General features: G+C 39.2%; 3 protein-coding genes and 1 long non-coding RNA gene across 4 annotated transcripts in view; 2 read left to right on the top strand and 2 right to left on the bottom strand.

Moving 5' to 3' along the window:
* Positions 1–2,032: 2,032 nt before the first annotated feature.
* Positions 2,033–3,893, bottom strand: LOC106105110. The gene is made up of 3 exons (XM_013285341.1): positions 3,368–3,893; positions 3,101–3,260; positions 2,033–2,871 (listed from the first exon to the last, which is right to left on the bottom strand). Exons 1-3 carry the CDS (start codon positions 3,804–3,806, stop codon positions 2,439–2,441), a joined length of 1,032 nt encoding a protein of 343 aa, XP_013140795.1. The 5' UTR covers positions 3,807–3,893; the 3' UTR covers positions 2,033–2,438.
* A 3,370-nt stretch (positions 3,894–7,263) lies between these two features.
* Positions 7,264–7,790, top strand: LOC106105137. The gene is made up of 3 exons (XR_001225717.1): positions 7,264–7,381; positions 7,478–7,514; positions 7,640–7,790. It is a non-coding gene; the product is annotated as an uncharacterized LOC106105137 (long non-coding RNA).
* Positions 7,791–8,453: 663 nt separating this feature from the next.
* LOC106105268 lies at positions 8,454–11,328 on the bottom strand. Its single transcript, XM_013285560.1, has 2 exons — positions 11,137–11,328; positions 8,454–10,078 (listed from the first exon to the last, which is right to left on the bottom strand). Exons 1-2 carry the CDS (start codon positions 11,264–11,266, stop codon positions 9,441–9,443), a joined length of 768 nt encoding a protein of 255 aa, XP_013141014.1. The 5' UTR covers positions 11,267–11,328; the 3' UTR covers positions 8,454–9,440.
* Positions 11,329–13,962: 2,634 nt separating this feature from the next.
* The window catches only part of LOC106105078 (ring canal kelch homolog), a 26,765-nt gene continuing 20,254 nt past the window's right edge, over positions 13,963–20,473 (top strand). Inside the window, exons 1-12 of the mRNA XM_013285303.1 lie at positions 13,963–14,280; positions 14,764–14,811; positions 15,381–15,555; positions 16,016–16,150; positions 16,373–16,456; positions 16,904–17,083; positions 17,735–17,809; positions 17,892–17,951; positions 18,228–18,347; positions 18,720–18,830; positions 19,838–20,003; positions 20,399–20,470. Coding sequence (XP_013140757.1) covers positions 14,243–14,280; positions 14,764–14,811; positions 15,381–15,555; positions 16,016–16,150; positions 16,373–16,456; positions 16,904–17,083; positions 17,735–17,809; positions 17,892–17,951; positions 18,228–18,347; positions 18,720–18,830; positions 19,838–20,003; positions 20,399–20,470 — 1,264 coding nt within the window. The 5' untranslated portion in view covers positions 13,963–14,242. The remainder of the gene's footprint in view (positions 14,281–14,763; positions 14,812–15,380; positions 15,556–16,015; positions 16,151–16,372; positions 16,457–16,903; positions 17,084–17,734; positions 17,810–17,891; positions 17,952–18,227; positions 18,348–18,719; positions 18,831–19,837; positions 20,004–20,398; positions 20,471–20,473) is intronic.

Raw genomic sequence — 20,473 nt, 5'->3', positions numbered from 1 at the left:
TTTGAACCATTGAACTGCACCCCTGTTATGGTAGATCGCTCAAAATGGTAACTAGTAAGCCTACGAACTATAATGCGTGGACAGGAAATCTCACGCACCACGCATACAAGGGCTAACGAACCAATGAAACTGCACCCTTAGTTGTATTTTCCACTCTACTAATTGTTACTATTAACTGCGACTGCCCCTATACCTCTACGCAGATACAAATTGAGTTGATCTACCAGCCTGTTTACTAATCACTCATCCGTGATCTGAACTGCAGATCATTAACTGTTAAACCCATGACTATCGCACAATATGGCAACATTTCAACTAGCCAATTAGGTACTCCGAGCCGCAGAACTTAACGAACCGTGAGATTACTGGTCGGTTAAGATCACATGCTCTTCCTGATATCCTCAAAACGTTTAGTAGCAAAAGGTTAAAAATACACTCTTACATTGTTGGAATTTTCTTAAATGTCATGGTTAGTGTCTTATTTAACGTTTTTTCTTGAGAATCGAACAATATCTCTATCCAGGAAAATTTAGACAAAGAAAAAACATAACCATTGTTCGGTATAAAAAAATAACGAAACAATTTCCGACTACTTTGAGGTTATCTGGACTAATACATAGTCTTTGACAATTATTTGCCTGACAGTTGGCAGAATGTAATCTTAATGTCATCAACAAGTATATTTCTTAGTGTAATTTATGCCCGGTAGAGGCGCTGCACAAATCTAATACTTATTTTATAGATGACGCCACCAAAATTCTCTCTTTTGTCTTATAACGCTAGTATTAGTCAGGAATATTAAAAAGGGGTTTAGCCCCACGAGTATATTAAAAATTAGTACCCTTTCAAACTACCTATCGTATTCAAATTCAAAAACCGCACAGTTGGCTTCCAATGTTCCCCATTGAAAAACAAACATAAAACCTAACCAATCTAAACCCCCTATGGAACCCCACCTTAATTCGGCAGGGGATAGATTTATCACGAGGCACGTTCCTAAAATTGCCGATGCAAAAATTCACTGTGAAAAATTTTGTATGCACGGAAATGTATTTAGAGACACGTTCGATAGCTTATGGCGAAATTGAAGCGAGCTATTTTACACACAGAAGAGTGTTTTAGGTTATGTAAAGTTTTGTTTAATATATGTTAAATGTTAGAGATGAATTAATGTTTATTTACTTTTGACAGTTGTTTTTTTTTTACGAAAAAAGTTATGGCATTACTTACTGCCTTTATTTAAAACGTATTTGACATTTAAAAAACACGTTCATACATTTCGTTTTCCGATTTCAATGTAAACTAATAATTAACAATATATTTTTTCTGGTTTTTACAGAAATTTATTGTTATGTTATTACAGTTATGTTTAAAACACGTCGATCACCAATTTCTAAACATCACATATAAAACATATATTTAGTTTATTTTTAAATTTATCGACGTCTTTTGAAGACGATTCGTGTAATTTTTTTTACAATAAAACTACACTAAAAGGTCTTAATCAATAACTATGAATTCGACAGTAACACTACATCAAACTAACATTTTAAATGTGAAAGTTTAGATGTATGGATGAATCTTTGTTAGAGTTCGTAGCCAAAACGGTTGAAGGGATCTCGATGAAATTTGGCATAGATGTAGAGGATAGTATGGAAGAACACATAGGTTACTTACTTTTGTGTTTCTCAATTCCACGCGGACGGAATCGCGGGAGAAAGCTAGTACTTAACGTTGTCGAGGAAAGATTTGTATTTTAATTTGTAAATAAAAATCGCAAAGACAACTTGATCTATTTTAAAAATTCTCTCAAACATTATAGAGTTTCATTATTTGCTTACTAATATTATAAATGCGAAAGTTTGGATGAACGGATGGATGTTTGTTAGAGTTTGTCGTCTCAGCTGCTGAACAGATCTTGATGAATTTTAGCACAAATGTAGAAGATAGTCTGGAGGTCGCAAAGGTTACTACTTTTGTTTTTTTTAATTCCACGCAGTAACGCAAAAGCAAAATAAAACACATGTTTTCAGCCAGAGAGCTCACGAATGAGTAATGTTAATCTTTATTAACAACAGATAATATATCCTATACTATAAACAGATAAAACAAAAAACGGCATCGATATTCATTCTTATAAAATAAACTTTAACTAAATCTTTTTTATTTCCGCGCGAAACGCGGGAAAAAACTATTGTGCGATATTAACAAATTAAATACATTCATAATCACCATTATTTAACACCATTCAAAGTACCTATTAAGGAAATCTGAACATAGAAGTTGCTATTGGTTGGTTCTATCACGGCATAAAAAACATAAAATGACTTTAGAACGAAAAAATCCCTCAACACTTTGACGTTTAAAGGGCGCTAATAAACTGTCATAATTAATTTGACATACGACCAAAGAGTAAGATATCCGAGTCGGTCTAGAAGTCACACATTAGGTAAAATACTAAAACTGTCTTTGTTGTCCCTTTCTTCCTCGCTGTGTCCCGCATTTGATAAATTAACAGCACCCTGGTAAGAGGTTCGTTCATCTTCTTCTTCGTCAAGTAAATCATGAAGATTATTTAAACATTGACGTTTAAATAGCCTCTGTTTTCTTGCAGATAATTCTTGATAATCATTATAAATGCCGCGAAAGAATTGAAAATACGATGAATTTTCGTCAGGACCGAACGTTTGTGAATTAGAACTGTCATCGTGTATTTCGACTTTTGGTTCTTTATAATTCGTCGGAGTCGAATTCAGTGAAAGCCAAGGGTTATGTATGAAAGGTTTGACGTCAACTGTTTCTGTGCTTGATGATTCCGTCAGGTCCAGTTCTAGAAATGTCGACGCAGGTGTAGGGTAAGGAGAAACTCGTCTGAAACAAAAGCAATTTTTCCATTGGAAATTTACATTATCATTAAAAACATTAGGTATTAGATCAACGAGAAGAGTATGTATACGGCAGAAAAGAAAGAAATGTAAGTTCTTTGCCCCCCCCCCCCAGGAGAAGCCAGGAAGGATCGCTAGTGTATCTTAAAACTTTATCAAAAAATTTGCAGCAGGCTCATACTAATAATTTTGAATAATTAATGTCGTGTACTCACGTATCAGTACCCATATGCTCTCGCAGGAATTCTAGTTCATCAGCCAGGTACCACTTCGACACCATCCGTCCTTTGCCCGTGCGCGCACCATGCATCTCATTCCTCAAATGTCGGGAATACGAATTACGAATATGCGACCATTTCCTTCGAACCTCTGGCACTAAAAACATAAAAAAAAACCTTTAGATTTTTAGTTTACAAAACCGTTTTTGTAAAATAAAATATAAAAGTGATACTAGAATAATATTGTAATATCTATGGTAATACCTATCCATCCCATTTCGTTCGCAACCTCCTCCCAAAGTCGTTTTACTTGCGTATGATAGCTGGCTACGGGCATATTATTTCGTGCATACAATAATCTTCTTTCTTTCACAAGTCTAATCATTTTACGATCTTCAGCTTGACTTGAATCCACAAATCTACCGACATTCGTCAACCTGTTTGATTCTGTCGTGTCTGCAGTCACTTCCTTCTTTGACATGTTTACTCTTTGCCGTAATCGCATCGAGATTCGCAAAACTTTAAAATATGTCACAAAAGAGTTATTAAGAATAATAGATCTTGATCGACAAAGGAAATTCACTATTAAATTGTTTGCTCCAGTACTTGTTTGTTTATTTAACAAAATCCGCTTACTTGAACTAAATAAATAAGAACACGTCACATCGCAACGAGAGCGCGGAGCAAACACGGCAACGCGCATAACGGCAAACAGACACGCGCAGCGGGAAGCAAGCGCGCAAACATGTAGGTCTCGCTCGCTCTCGTGGTGCGGGCGTAAGAGTGAGCGAGGCGGCCGCCGAAGCACGTGAGCAAGCAAGAGCGCAGACGCCCTGTCCGATGGCGGTCGGCCACTTTTATAAATTCCACATCGTCGGGTATCGTATCGATTGAGCTCGGACGGGCGGAGCGGCTCGAGTTTTTTCCATCGGTTTATTTTCGGTAGTTGTTTTAACGTACAGTTTTGATATGAGATTCGCTGTTTGGGATTTCATAACAAAATACTTTCCGTATATATTTGCAAATTAAAACAACACCTAGCAAACCTCGTTAACGACATTTTAATCATATTTTCATAATAGTCAAAAATCTGCAACTTTACAAAACACAGTACCATTTAAACGCATGCTGACCTAAGGAAAGAAAATCCACTTCACGTCTTAAAAAGACGATAAGAGAAATATTTGACAAAAGTAAATCGATGGTTGGCGCCAATAACTTCCTATTTCATTTTCTACATACATTTATTATAAACCTTTCATCTCTACTATATAAAATAAACAAACATTTCTTAAATACAAAATACATCGCTGCTTAAGTATACACTACAATAAAGAAGTGTACTATTAAAAGTAATGTATGCTGTACATAAGATATGACAGAAATTGCATAGTGAAGAGGCAATGGTAGTACCAAGGATTTGGAGGCAATTCTTTTTTAGTGCAGAAACGCTTGATATGAAGACATAAAAGTATACCAGATCTCATCGCTAACATCAGACCCACTTGAGAGGTAGTAAACATTTTATGATCCCAACCGACGGCAAATTATTCATGAGATTGTTATATGTTGAACTAGCTGTTGCCCGTGACTTTGTCCACGCAATATTAACGTAAAAAAGTATATAATATGCCCGTCTGTCAGCTACAATTCGGTGAAAGTCTGGTCGAAATCGGCCCAGCCGTTTCGGAGATTAACCGGAACAATTGCGGCTTGCGGACAGACTGACAAAAACTTTTAAATGCGATTTTCGTTATCAGCAACGCAAATGCATCATCTTCCCTAAATCTGGAAGTTTTCTTTTGATAGTACAAACTAGGTTCCGAGCCCAATAGGGATGTATACTTAGCTGGTGATGGTACTATGAAAATTTGAATTAAAATTGTCGACTTTGAAATTGCTAACACTTGTACACATATAAAATCTACGCACTGTTATTATAAGGTAAGGCTGTAATTCAAAAAGAGGGGGATGCCCCCACAGCTAATTGAATAAAGCCATTCTTTAGGAGGAGAAGTTTTATTAATATACGCTGGGCTGCAGTTAGCGCTTTTTACGGCACTTTTTAAAAGCTCTCGTCTTTACAATTCTCAAACTTATACAATAAATTCTCACGATTATAAAGTACGTTGTATACAGAATGCGATGCGATGAAGCGATAGTAACAGCTATGAAATTCAAAATTCGAAACTATTATTAAATTTTTAGATTATTTAAATTAAAAAGTTGGGAGTTACATTTGTTTTAAAACCATGAAATACGTATACCATTGGTCAGATACCATACCATAGACCATAGATCGTTATTAAAATGTCCATAGAGAATTTTTCACTAAAACTAAAAATTTACATTGAAATTTACATTGAAATGTAAGGTTTTTTACTTTTTTAGCATTGCTACGTTCAATTAGTAACATAATATAAGGGTGAAGTCGACATTCTTAGTCCTCAGAGGGTTGTGAGGTTGCGGAGGGTTGCTAAGGACTCCCGGCAATAAAGTGCTGCGATCTCCCAGATTGCGACGCGCATCAGCTTTTTATCGTAAATTGGCATCATTTTTACGTTTTACGAGCAACACGACTCGCTGAGATTGATGTGTACGAAATTGATGTGCTACGACCTTTATTCTTACAGGCACGTTCAGCGATTTTTAAAACGTAATAAATATGTTAATAAGTGTGTATAAAGGTACTAAAAAGACTTTGTTTTTCTAGTTGATAATTGAACTTACATTATGTAAAAGTATTCTTAAAATAAAACAAAAATAACAAACAAACCCTTCCTATTATCTATTATAGTACACAATTTTTGATTTCATGTTTTTATTTATTTTAGAATTCGATACAAAGATACGAAATTAGCATGACTATTAAGTTTTGTGTCGATGACGATCATGAAAGAGTTTCTATCAGACCCAATCACACGTAATATTATAAATGCTGATGGCAGATGGATGTTTGTTACAGTTTGTAGCCTAAACGGCTGAACATTTCGATGAAATTTTGCATAGACGTAAATGATAGTCGAGAACACATAGGCTAATCAGTTTTGTATTTTTTAATTCCACGCGGACGTGTCGCAGTCAAAACCTAGTAGGCCAATTTTTTTATTTTCACGCGGACAAAGTCTCGAGCAACGGCTAGTAAATCATAATAATAGAATTACAAGTACTGAGTCGCTTAATCGCATTCTTTATTACAACACTACTGTGGATGTTCCATATTTTTCCGTTACATGACGTAAGTTTATATTCCTGGATAGGCTATCATATATAATATACTATTATAATAAAGCGTAAACACACACTTCTTTGTTGCCTAAGATGTCAGCAATTACAGCATATTTTTGAATAATTCTTTTTTTAATAAAAAGCCCTACACTTACGTCACGCTTTAGGCTATATATTTTCACAACATTAAACTTAGGGTGTTAAATATTTTGGATAATAACCCTAATGGGGGAAAGAGACCATAAGATGCTGCCAACATCAAGGAAGCCAGATTGCCAAGGTTTGGATGTCATGTCATTTTGACATTGAAAATTTGACAAATGTAAACATTATAAGAAAATTTTCATAATTTTATGCGGATGAAGTCGCACGGGAACATCTAGTTCTACAATAAAACACTATGAAAACTGCATGAATATCACCAACTTACCTGTTACCACAAACTACGTAAGTCATTAATAACCGTCAATGTCTAGGAAAGTGTTACTGTTTCTGAGTTGTGAAGTGAAATATGATTGGATTAGAGCAAAGGGCTTTCTTCCCCGGTAATGAGGAGTAAGTGACTCAGCTTTGGCTAGTCACTATAGTTTATACGAATTACCTGAAGGGAAAGGAATTACCAAAGTATTCAGACTGTCATGTCAACTGTTTATCCATTGGTAACTTTAAAACGAAGCTGAACAGTGGAATTAAAAAAATCTAACCTATGTGTTTCCAGATTATCCTCTACGTCTATGCCAAATTTCATCGAGATCCATTAAGCCGTTTATACAACAAACTCTAACAAACCTCCATCAATAGATTAGTTTTTAAACCGTAATCTCTGTAAGAAGATAAGTCAGAGTGTCCTAAAATCTACACAAGAAACTGCAGGTATAGCTAGTAATTCTTTCCCCGAATCACGCTGTGCCACACCTAATGTTCTGTTCTGTAATTCTCACGAATTTAACAGTCGTCAGGATATCTGAAAACAATAGTATCGCATACGCAACACATCTGCGGTTTCTATAGTGGTGTATTCCATTGGCTTGTCAGGTAGTAGTCTCCACTGTAGGTTTGCCCTATCTTATAACAAAATTACTCGACGTCGACTAAGATAATTACATTGTGAATAGAGCTCATTATTATAATTTATACCTTTTTCAGGCAACAATGTCTCATCGAATTATTTATAGAAGAGATAGTAGGTATCTACTTATCATATAATCGTTTTGTTGATACCACAGATATAAAAAACCGTTCTACATAGGTGACTTATTAAAGAAAATTCTAGCAACAATCAATCAAGTAACGAACTTATTTTTGCAGTCTAACGACTTTTAGCAGATCAGAAAAAAATAGGAAATGTTAAATATACGCCATTCGTTTTCTGCGAACCCGAGACTTCAGTCAGACACACACCGCAACGAACATATGTTTCCTTTGACAGAAAACAGCTGTTTTACTTACCGGGAACTATTAACGGTATCCCACTATACCTTAACAAGGAATTATATACTCTAACTCATAGTTCTTAAAGTGGTTTTTCCATCTATGATCCTGTCCCCTATACTTTCCAAGAAGCTTACGATCAGCTGATCTTGTAGTTTACGAGTGCAGTAAACAGGATGGGCGGCGGTTGAAAGACGTGCCCGAATTCTAAACCGGGGACCCATTAAATTAAAACTACCTGCGTGTTTGCGTCGTTTCCCTTTCACGTGAGTCAAAAATAACTTTAATATTAATAAATTATGTATTGTTGAAACCAGTTTCGACATTCAATTTACTTGCAATACGCTGGATTTGGTACAATGATAAAGGAAGACAATTTATAACAGGCCAGGGTCGGCGTTATGGAAAGTGTTGTTAAGCGACCGCCCTGGGCGCAGAATAGAAAGGGGCGTCAGTGGTCAGCGTATTACAGTCTTAAGTGATCCTGTAGGCATCCCTTCAAATCTGGTAAATATCTCGCCCTGGGCGCTAGTAGGGCTAAAATCAATACTGCCTAACCCCTTCAATGTACGTAACAGGTAGCCCTTTGTATGCAATCTACATGATTATCTTAACAAATCTCAGGCCAAAATAAATAGTCATTAAATAATAGATTAAGCCAAGGCTCAATTGTTTTAAATCAAAAACAGGATACAATGTAAAATCTCTTTATTTACCTTAAAGGAATACATTCACTTAAGACCCGATTTACATCATTCCAGTCCAGTCGAAATTAGCGCTGGATTACAACTGGAAATATGTAAACCCACACATTCCAATTACGAGTACATTAAATTACAATCTAAGTTAATTAAAAATTCAGTCGATGTGTTTAGGTGACTCTTACATTAGACCCGATAGTGGGCATTAGTGGACACTTATAAGCATTAGTGGACATAAATGGGCACTGACATAATTGTCGAGCGAGCTCCCCTTTGACTAAACTGTCGCACAACTGTATAGTATCTCTTTGATTCGTATCATCTTATACGGAGGTGAACACTAATCGATTTTTAGTTGTGCAACTAAACAGTTGATAGCTGCGGAACAATCGACAATCGCACAATAATTGTTCGATAGTTTTGTCAAAGGTGTGTGCCAGCTAGAACTTGCATCGTATATTGTCATTTTGAGTAACAAGATTCAAATGAATTTCTTTTCCTTCATGTGATTACACCAACAGGTAGATAATTCGTAAAATAATTTGGCGCTCTCTCAGCGTCTGCAACATAACGTAATAGGATCTCACTAACACTATCTTGTAATACTATGTTAATAATAATACAATAGTAAACTTATACATAAATACCCTTATGTTACAACCATACATAAATTCAATTTCCACACGTGGCTTGCAATTTAAAAATGGTTCATACAGAAAACGTAACAGGAAACGAATTCCTTTTTTACTAGATTTGCAAGCCATTCCAGTTAATATCCACTTGTCTTGTCTTATAGCTAATGAGATTTGAATGATGAGAAATTATCCACACTAGGATTACATTAATGTTGGTGGGGTATTGCATCAGATCATGGCGCCGTGGGGTGCGGGGTGCGCGGGGTGTGCGGTGCTCGCGGTTGCGGCGCGGTAATGCGCATAGCTGTCGTACAGCGGGTACAGCCAGCGGAAAAGCGTGGCTCAGGAGGGCCGGCGCTCCCCTTCTCCTTCGCCCTCCGCTCCCTCACCGCCCTCCGAACTGCTGGAGGAACTACCAGCGCCGCGCGCCCATAAACTAGCGTAGCTCTGCTGTTCCGCGACCAGTGCCTCCTCTGCTGCGATCACCGCCTCGAATAGCGTCCGCTTTATCTTGATCTGTGTAGGGTACGGGAACCTTTTTGTCGACTGGCACATACTATTGAAGAATATGTCAAGGGGGTCGGGCGCGGCTGGTGGGGGACGGCCACGCTCGTGTAGATGCGCCTCTGTAAATTGCCGCTTGCTTTGAGCTTTGCACAGGTAGTCCAGTTTTCTGTCGATGACGGCCAGACGGACGGATCCTTTGCGTTTCGCGGAAGAGTCGTTGTCTACCTCCGATTCGGAGTCCTCGGAAGAGTGGGGCTCCGCACCGTTGTGCGCGGACTCCGGTGGCGCGGGGTAGGGCTCCGGTGGCTTCTTTCGCACGCTCATATGCGGCTGGAGGAACTGCATAGGCCCCATGTACTTCCACGGGTAGTTCTTCTTGGCAGTGTTGTTGGGCTCTTTGGCCAACATCTCGCGCTTCAATGCGTCTCGATAGCTGTCGCGTAGCTTCTTCCATTTCATCTTCACTTCTTTTACTGAAAATAAAATGTTTTTTTTAACAAAATCAATATCAGATATTTTTTCTACACTACGAATCTTATTAAATGGAAGTCATTAATATTAATTTTATTATTTGTTTATAACCGACAAAGATACGAGCGCGATGAATAGAATAGGTAAATAATGCGAATTGACAGTGCTGCCCACACATCGTTTATCAATCGGCAGGGCTGCCAAACAAATACTACTTACTCGTAGTTCGTAGTTTTCTATTAAAATTACAGTTGGGGAATAGAATGTAAAAAGGATCTAAACGTTAGAAATTATCCCGGATCCGATAAAAAACCGGTTTTTACATAGAAAAAAAATACAGCGCATCTGCATTCAAGTTGCAGCAACCCTGCCGTAGGTTCGTTTCACGAGTCGCGGTCAAGGCCAAACGCAGCCGCATTATGTTGAGAACAATGTGAAGTCGTAATATTCACATTATGTAAGTTGTTATGATAGCCCAATATAAAGTATAATAAATTAAATGCAATTTCTAAAACTATATCAGGTAAAGAGTTAAAGAAATAAATTATTCGATAGACCGTAAAAAGTATCGAAGACCAGCTAAATGATTTTATCTTCTGTTCATGACCTGCCTCAAGACACAATCATCGGTTACGTTATCGATCCACTCAGAACAGCACGTTAGCCTGCTGGTAATGATGACGAAAAATCGCGAATGTCCTAAACTTATTTTTAAGTTGTGTACATTATTGAATAATGAATTGTATTGTTATTCATTAAAAATGTACACGTATATTACGACAATTAAATTGCATAAATGAAAAAAAAATGTAACAATGAGCATTGTAGTTATAATATAACGTAAAACGTAACATCGCATACGATATTACGAAGCGTCGGTTGCAGGGCGTCGCTCAGTGAGCAGGGAGCGGCGCGAGCCGGTGCGGGGGCTGCGGGGCAGGCGGGGCGGCCGGGCGCGGTCGGCGCGCGCTCGCGGCGGCCGGACGCGCTCGTGAAGCAGGGAGTGGGGCCGGGGGGGCGCGGTGCCGGCGCCCGGCAGCTAGCACTGTACCGCTCTCACCTGACGACAAGTCGGTCTCCTTCATCACCTCGCTCCAAGCTGCGTCCTTCAGCTCCTGGTCCCGGTACTCGATGGCGGTGGTATTCCACAGGCACGGGTACCTGCGCACGGTCTCGATGAAGTGCTCCATGGTGGCGACGGCGCGCGGGCTGGCGGCTTGGGCTGGCAGCGGGCGGCGCGCGGGCCGGCGGGCGGCGCACTGAGCCAGCTGGCGCGCCGCTCGCCCCGGCAGCGCCCCGCCGCCACCCGCCGCCCGTCGCCCGCGGCCCGGCGCCCCACGCCGCGCGCACCAGCTGCCGCCGCGCTCGCTGACGCCCCGGCCCGCTCGCCGCTCGCCGCTCGCCCGCGGCGCAGCGCTCCCTCGCACGCTTGCCCTCGCTCTCGCTCGCGCCGCTCACATAAATAAACGAAACAAACAACGCATTCCTCGATCTACAAATACATACAATATTTATTTCCTCATTGCTTTATAAACCAATGCGAACAGCACACATACATCCTTAATGATATGATGATATCCTCTGAGTGGATACAGCACATTGCCATGTACCGGCTGAAGTCTACGAGTCCTCAGAAAAATTCACACATTCGTCCATTTGGGAAGTAATCTGACTGCAATCTGTTCAGCGAATTATACAACAAATGGCGGTTGTTAAACTTATTGAATTTGGTCACATAAACAAAAAAAATCCATTACCTGAACATTTTAATCCAATCGAGATTCGAACCGAAACATCAAATGTTTAAGCTGGACATTCTAACAACCAAACAACTTGTACAGTAACATTAAAATGAGTTCTAACCTAAGCTGCACGTCTACTTCATTTCATATTCATTAACGTTGACAAACGTGTATAGAAGAATACGGTAGTAGGAACTACCTACAGTTGTGAGTTATTTCATTCACATTCAATCACATTAATTCCTAAAACAAAGTTCTAATCACAGTTTGTAACTGGTAGTTACACACCACAATGACACGCACCTAAAAGAAATGTGAACATCGGCCTACCCTACAAAAACCAGTATTTTAAAATAAATTGTAGTAGTCGTCAGTGGTTACTAGCATTCTCTGCGGTATAGAATAGTTTCAAAAAGTGGATGGAACATGCTCCGAGATTTATCTCTCGCTGAAGTCAAAACGCAACCAAAGTAACCGAAATTGAACGAAGAATCTATTGCTATTAACATATTGTAAAACGTTTTGGATTTAATCTAAACATTAATTTATTTAAAAATTAAATTTCAATCATCACGGTAAACAGTTACAAATAAGAAGATCCGAAATGATTTCAGAAGAAATTGTAATACCGCAAACCTTCACTATGAATTTCTGTTTTAACAAAGTACTCGAGTAACTTGTACCGATAGCTAATATAAATCCGGAACATGTTGCCCTTGAGAACTGTGAAAAATGCATTTTATGCATGCATTACCATAACGCGTTAATTTCTGAGATTGACGTCACAAAAACTATACTTCAACATGCATATTCATAAGCTGTGCTTTGAGCCCGGGATTATAATGGGCCACCCTGCCCGCCTGCCTCCACGCCGACCCCCTGCACCCGCCTAGCAACAGTCAAAATCAGCTGGGCGCCACCCGCCCCTTACAGCGCCCGCTTACATGAGCCCTTGCAAGCCCTTCAGAATATTTAAAACGTACAGAGTTCTAGACACATTCATACATTCTCAGAATAAATCAAGAAAACTATTTTTTTATTCAATTGCAATTATAACCATAGACACCTTCATTTTAATTAGTTGACATAGATTAAATAATAAGCATTACCGCCGCTGCGCACAGCTGTTTGAAATCGATTGCCCTTCATTCCCCCTCTTGTAGCCGCTCCCCGGACTTGCCCCGCCGCTACCTCGCTGCATCGCACGGACTTATAGAAATGGTTCTAGATTCAGATTGATGTAGGTAAAGTCATAGCATATCCTAAATATAGTCCTCCGCCAAGAAAAATACCTATTTTAACCTGTCGTTGAAAAATAAAATTCCCCAGACATTAATAATTAGTAATTACTGAATGTTTAATTCATCATCTGGACTGGTATACTAGTTTTTTATGAATGTATTTGTGCTTTATGTTCTTTTTCTCTCTGCAATAGTTTAAAAGTATCTACTCAACTGGCCAAAAAATGAAATGTGCAACTTGTATATAGTTAAAAACATGTAATCAACTTTTACATAGGGTGGCTTGCGTTGCAACGATTTTCTTTGTTTCAGCAAGCTCCCGGCCGCTGGGGAGTCGAGGGGATGGGAAGTGCGCACCATGGAGCATTTGCCAGCTCTAGCGTGCGCCCTGTTACTAGGGGCACTATATGCGCTTTAGTTTATGACGTATCTAAATACTAATCGATGGCGAACAGTTGTGATGCGTTATTTTGAAGATTTATCCATTTTTCACCAGAAATATACCTATAATAACCACTTAAATAAAATTAATGTACATAGATTAATTTTATCGACTAAAAACTAATGGGTTGTTTCAAAGGGTTTATCTATCGTAATGTATGAATATTATTAAATAATAATTGTCGTAATGTATGAACATCAATCAATACTTCATTGATGTGCGCCTGACGCGAAAGAATAGCAAAGTTGTAAACTTACAAATAGCAGGAAAGAAAAAAGGAAATCTTTAGAAAACAGGTAATTATTTAAGGGTTAAGAACGAAATATTAAATTAGCAGCATTTGTTTTATTTGATTAAAGTTGAATGAAAATAATGATCTATTGTTAAGCCAAAGACCTTTCGTCACATTCAGAGCACGAGAAGTGTTATCTATGCGATTTTATAGTCTGTAGAACCTTCCCGTTGCGAAATTGTGACATTTCGCAATTTGTCAAATGCGTTGATATTTTTGTCGTTACAACTTGTTTTTATTGATTGAGATTCGTGAAAAATGAAAAATAATCACTGACTATGTTATCATCTCATAGTTAAAATCATTTTACATGTAATAGTGAAAGGTAAAGTGGTGTTTAATATTTTCTGTAGCCAAATGAACCTACCAGATGTCTAGTGAGAAGTAGTTGTATAGTTTAGATTTAGCTAGATTGTGGAGTCCACCCAGTATAGTACTTAGGCGACGTGATGGAAGGCAACGCAGATCCTGATGGTGAACGAGGGCTGTAAGTTTTCAAGTATTTGGTTTCATTTTGGTTTTCTATCCATTTTCTTTGTTATTTTCTGGTATATTCGTCCCTCATTATGCCAATGCTTAAATTTATGGATCTACTATAAAGTATTACTGAAATAATAAAGAATAAGAAGCTTGATGTTTAAAATATTATTTTTTAATGAAACTCATTGATGGAAAGTGTAATATCTTAATTCTCTTATTGGAAGCAAGTCAATTACATGTAGAATCTTTGATTAGCTATTGGTCATGTATTTGTTTGTAAGAAAAATAGAAAATGAACCTTAATTTAAGACAGACTATTATTGTTCTACATTTGTGTCAAATTTCATCCATACTGGTAGACCCATTCTAGACATACTTTTCAACATCTATCCATCCATAGCCAAACTTTTACATTTGTAATATTTAAAAATATTTTTAGTATTTTAATGGGCTGAAACAAAAAATATGTTCATGGTTGTTATTTGCACAGGGAGGATCCCAGCACAGCGGAAGGCGATGGTTATAGAAGCAGATACAGGTAAATGATTAAATAAACTCTAAAGACCAAAATAATTGTTCAGTTAGGAATTAATTGTTATAGATAGAATATGTTATAGAAGCTTCAATAGCCTAATGGTCTGGGGTACGGACTACCGATCTTACGGTCTAGGGTTTGAATCCCACTATTTGACTATTGTCGTGAACCAGATCCTAGCACAATCCTAGAGCTTAGTTGGAATGGTTAAAGGAAATATTAGTAAATTACCAAAAATCTACTAATAATAAAAAAAAAAATTTAGTGATAGCATAGACATATTAAATTGTTGACTAATAAAACTTTGTGTTAGTAAACTGAAAATCAAATTTCAAGCCTAGCTCTCTGTTTTGGTCGAAACGGAAACTTTTGGAAACACATTATGGTTCTATGAAGTTAGTGTATTGAGTAAAAATCTAATTTCTGATAAAAATTACGAGACAACACATTAAATTCACGAAACATTCAGTGCGGTGGGACCGAAAGTGGCTAAATTTAGGCCGAACCTAAAATTTGATTTTTGTTTATAACTGGAACTGAAAGTTCAGTCATTGATGTTAGTATATGTGCAGTATGCTAGCTCGGTGCGCGTCGCAGTCGTCACTAGACGAGTCGTCGCAGCGGCGCGCGGGCGGCGACGCGGGCGAGGCAGGCGAGGGCGGTGCTGGGGCGCAGCACGCCACCGCACTGCTCGATGCACTCGCACGGTTGCGGTGCGACGGGGCTCTCTGTGATGTACGACTGCAGGTAACTAACTTGTATTAGTATTATAGAGTCATCACCTTACTTCCTTATTCTACTCCTGTAGCGCATTGGGTTATCAACCTCCAAATAACTGTATCATCCATTGTTGTAGTGTCCACATCTTTCTTGATCATGTCACCTTTTATGTAATCCATCCATCTCTTTCTAGGTCTACCTCTATACCACACTCATAAATAATTGATTAGGATGACAGATTAGTCAGACAGTAGATAGTTCAGTTAAATTGATTTTTATATTGTTGGGTAGCAAACAAGCGGCCACCTGAATTGTTCAAAATAGCATTGCAACAGCTGTTAATAAACATGTAGATATGTTGCCTACATAATTAGTAATTGCTGAAGTAATACTTCCTTAAAAATACTCCCTTCCAATCTCTTAAGCAAACAGTGGGTAGGGAAAAGGGTACATTTAAATTTCTCCTATGTAAAGTTTTTTGTACCAGGCGCAGGCGGAGGGAGCGGAGGCTCCATCGGAGGGCGTGTGGGCGCACCGGGCAGTGCTGGCTGCCTGCTCACCCTACTTCCGCGCTATGTTCACGCAGTTTGATGAACGCACGCAAGATGCTGTTACCATACAAGTATGTGTAACACCTTGTGCTCACTAATAGAATAATTGTGCACTAAACGGCTGAACGAATTTTAATGAAATTTGTCTTAAATGTAGAGCATAGTCTGGAAGAACACATATTCACTTTTGTTTGTTTTTATTCCATGTAGGAGTCGAAGACGAAAGCTAGTAAAATTATAATTATTTAATTATTAAATAGATATTGCTATTATTTTTTATTGTTTCTTTCTAGAATGTGGAACCGCACGCATTGTCTGCAATCATAGAATATGTCTACAATCCGAATTCGCTGGTCATCACAGAAGATAATGTTCAGGTAATGTAAATAAACAGAGAATCTAAATTCGTCTATTTTACGCCAAATTAAATTCTGTTCAAGAAGGATTTGTCTTTCCAAAAACTCTACTTTTTGCTAAGTTCAAATAGTGCTAAGCTAATCTATCATACTTCATACAAATGTTATAAATTCGAAAATTTACATGGATGGATGTTTTTTAGATTTTGTATCCTAAACAACTGAACGGATCTCGATGAAATTTATCACAGATGTAGAACATAGCCTGGAAGAACACAAAGGCTACTTATTGTGTCTATTATTTAATTCCCCGCGAACGGAGTCGTTGCAAGAGCTTGAACAAATGAAAAGATTTCTGTTTTATTATGTAACTAAACTCAATACTACTGGGTCAATTTCAAGAATTCTTTCCATCACAAAGCTCCAAAAACTGTTTATGTATATGTGCGTATGGTGTTCACTATCCAGAGCCTGCTGTCGGCGTCGTCGCTGCTGCAGGTGTCGGGCGTGCGCGCGGCCTGCTGCAGCTTCCTGGCGGCCGCGCTGGCGCCCGACAACGCGCTCGGCATCCGCGCCTTCGCAGAGCTGCACGCCTGCCGCGACCTGCGCGACTGCGCCGCCAGATACGTGCACAGGCACTTTGTGGAGGTGACTAGTGTATACTTTGTTGCGGTGACACGTGTATACTTTGTTGCGGTGACACGTGTATACTTTGTTGCGGTGACACGTGTATACTTTGTTGTGGTGACACGTGTATACTTTGTTGCGGTGACACGTGTATACTTTGTTGTGGTGACACGTGTATACTTTGTGAGATATCACGTGTATACTTTGGTAAAGTGACACGTGTATACTTTGTTGTGGTGACACGTGTATACTTTGTGAGATATCACGTGTATACTTTGGTAAAGTGACACGTGTAAACTTTGGTAAAGTGACATGTGTATACTTTGGTAAAGAGACACGTGTATACTTTGCTGTGGTAACACGTGAAAATGCTTTAGTTTTTTTTTGGGGATTCTGCCCCAAGTGGTTGGTGGAAACCTGTGTTACAGGAAGCAGTGCCTTCTCTTACTCTCGGTACCAGGTACTTTTAGTGTATACTTCGTGAGGTGCTACATGTATACTTTGTGATGTATCGCGCGTATACTTTGTTAGGTGACATTTGTATACTTTATGATATAACGCGTGTATACTTTGTTGTGGTGACACGTGTATACTTTGTTATGGTGACACGTGTATACTTTGTTGAAGTAACAATGTGTACTTTGTTGTAATATTAATACATTATGTTTTTAGGTGCTAGAGACGGAAGAGTTTCTATCCCTGACTGCGGAAACATTGGCGCAGCTTCTCGACAGTGACCGTATTATGGTATGTATATTTGATTGAATTATCCAAATCCGTGTATTTGTTTTGGGTTTGTAATTTTATGTATTGTTTTTTTATTTACCAGGTGCCAAATGAGGAGGTGGTTTTAGATGCGGTGATCAGATGGATGCAACACAATGCAGAGGTTAGTAGTTACTTCGAATATCTAATTGGGAACAAAGTTCTTTTATTTTTAGGGAAATATTAAGATAAATAGGATTGGCTTCCGACTTTGTCCGCGTTGTATAAAAAAAACTAGTAGGTTACGTGTTCTTCCAGACTATTTACATTTATGCCAAATTTTATTGAGATTCGTTTAGCAATTTATGCTTCAAACTCCAATAAACATCCATCCATCTAAACTTCGCATTTATAATATTAGTATGATAGATTACGATAGTATTTATTGTTTGTTGTGTAGGAGCGGCAGCAGCACCTGGGCGCGCTGCTGGAGCACGTGCGGCTGCCGCTGCTGGCGCGCGACGCGCTCGTCGCACGCGCCGCCGCGGAGCCGCTCGCCGGCGCGGGACTGCGCGTCAAGGTGACACCACACCATGACACTATCACACCATCACACTACTACACCATCACACCACGACACTATTACATCATGAGACGACCACACCGTGACACTATGACTCCGTAACACCATTACAACATGATACCATACAAGCATGACACCATGACACCATACAAGCATGACACCATTACACCATGACTCCATTACACCATGACATACTCGTCTACTGGTCAAACCGCGCGCCTCTCCCGCGATTCAGCCCGTATGACCTGAGGATCTGTGGGGTAAGAGGTAACGGTATAAAGTTAGACATAGAAATAAACTAAGTATAAGCAAATATTAGTGCAAATTTCGCTTATTCTCTAACGTATGTTAATATAATGTGTATTCCAGGACTTAGTGATCGAGGCGTTATCATTCCACTTGCTGCGGCCGGAGCGGCGCGCGGCCGCCGCCGCCGCCTGCGCGCGCGCCCGCCCGCGCCAGCCGCCGCGCGCGCCCAAGGTACTGCACTTCATCATCACCATCATCATCATCATCAGCCTTTGTTTACCCACTGCTGGGCATACGCCTTCCACAATGCTGGACCATTCCACTCCCCCCACTGAAATTATAATATATGTAATACGTACCCTATGTTCTTCACAGATAAGTTTACTTTCTAACGGTAAGAGAATTTTTAAAATCGGCCCAGTAGTTTTTATTTTAATATATACAAAATTACAAATCTTTTCACAATCATACTTCATAACCTCATACCAATATTGTAAATGCGAAAGTTTAGATGGATGAATGTTTGTTAGAGTTTGTAGCCTAAACGGGTGAAGGCTCGATGAAATTTGGCATAGATGTACAGGGTAGTTTGGAAGTACACATAGCTTTTGTTATTTTTATTCCGCTCGGACGGAGTCGCGGGCGAAAGCTAGTACTTGCATACTTATATATCTTAAATACGAAAGTTTAAATCGATGGATGAATGGCCTATTACCCAAAAGTTTGTAGCCCAAAAGGCTGTACGGATTTCCATGAAATTCTATATATAAGATATAATCTATACAAATAGATGTAGAGGATAGTCTGGAAGAACACATAGGATTCTCACTTTTGTTTTTTTTTAATATAAAACTATCCGTCACCTTAGTCATTACTTCCTTCATCTTTGTTTTATATCTGTGCCTAAGATGTCAGCAATCACAGCATATTTTCGAATAAATTTTTTAATAAAAAGCCACTTAAGTCACTTAAGTACATGTACTTAAGTACTACACTTAAGTCATGCTTTAGGCATATTTTCACGTCATTAAAGGGGTAAATATTTTGGATAAAACCCTAATGTGGGAAAGAGACCATAAGTTGCTGCCAACATCAAGAATGAAAGATTGCTAAGGTTTGTCATGTCATGTCATGTCATTTTGACATTTGCTATTGATAATTGTAAATAAAATGTTCATAATTCGATGCGGATGAAGCCGCACGGGGACAGCTAGTCCTACATATAAGTGTGTGTGCAGATGCTGCTGGTGGTGGGCGGGCAGGCGCCCAAGGCCATCAGGTGTGTGGAGGCGCTGCAGCTGGAGGCGGGGCGCTGGCGGCGCGCGGCCGACCTGCCCTCGCGCCGCTGCCGCGCTGGACTGGCCGTCGTCGCTGGCAAGCTCTACGCTGTCGGCGGGTTTAACGGTAACAATATCAAATAAATAATAACAACATAAAATAATGTTTTTATAATTTGATGCGGATAAAGCCGCACGGGAACAGCTAGTTAATAGATAAACTCAACATTCGTTGAAAAAACAATGTGTAAACTACTATTAGATTACAGCTAAGCAAGGCGGATTCAGAGGGGGTTCTTGACCCCCCCTAAACTGACCACGACTATGTGACCCCCCCTCTGGCGCCAAAGCTGGATCCGCCCTTGCATCTAAAAAGTTATAATCAAGCTACAGTACCAATTTAATTAACATAAAAATGAGCAAGATTTAAAAAGAAAATTACGTGGTTTAGCTAAAATATTTCCAGTTATCAGTATGAGTCTAGTTAATGTGAGTGTGTCGTGTGCGCTCCACGGTGCGCAGGCACGTTGCGCGTGCGCAGCGTGGACATCTACGACGCGTGCTCGGACTCGTGGGCGGCCGGCCCGCCGCTCTGCG

The sequence above is a fragment of the Papilio polytes genome, unplaced genomic scaffold (genome assembly GCF_000836215.1).
Source record: "Papilio polytes unplaced genomic scaffold, Ppol_1.0 DF823177.1, whole genome shotgun sequence".
Lineage (NCBI taxonomy): Eukaryota > Metazoa > Arthropoda > Insecta > Lepidoptera > Papilionidae > Papilio > Papilio polytes.
Note: the sequence above shows the minus strand (reverse complement) of the source record. Positions and strands in the feature narration are given on the sequence as shown.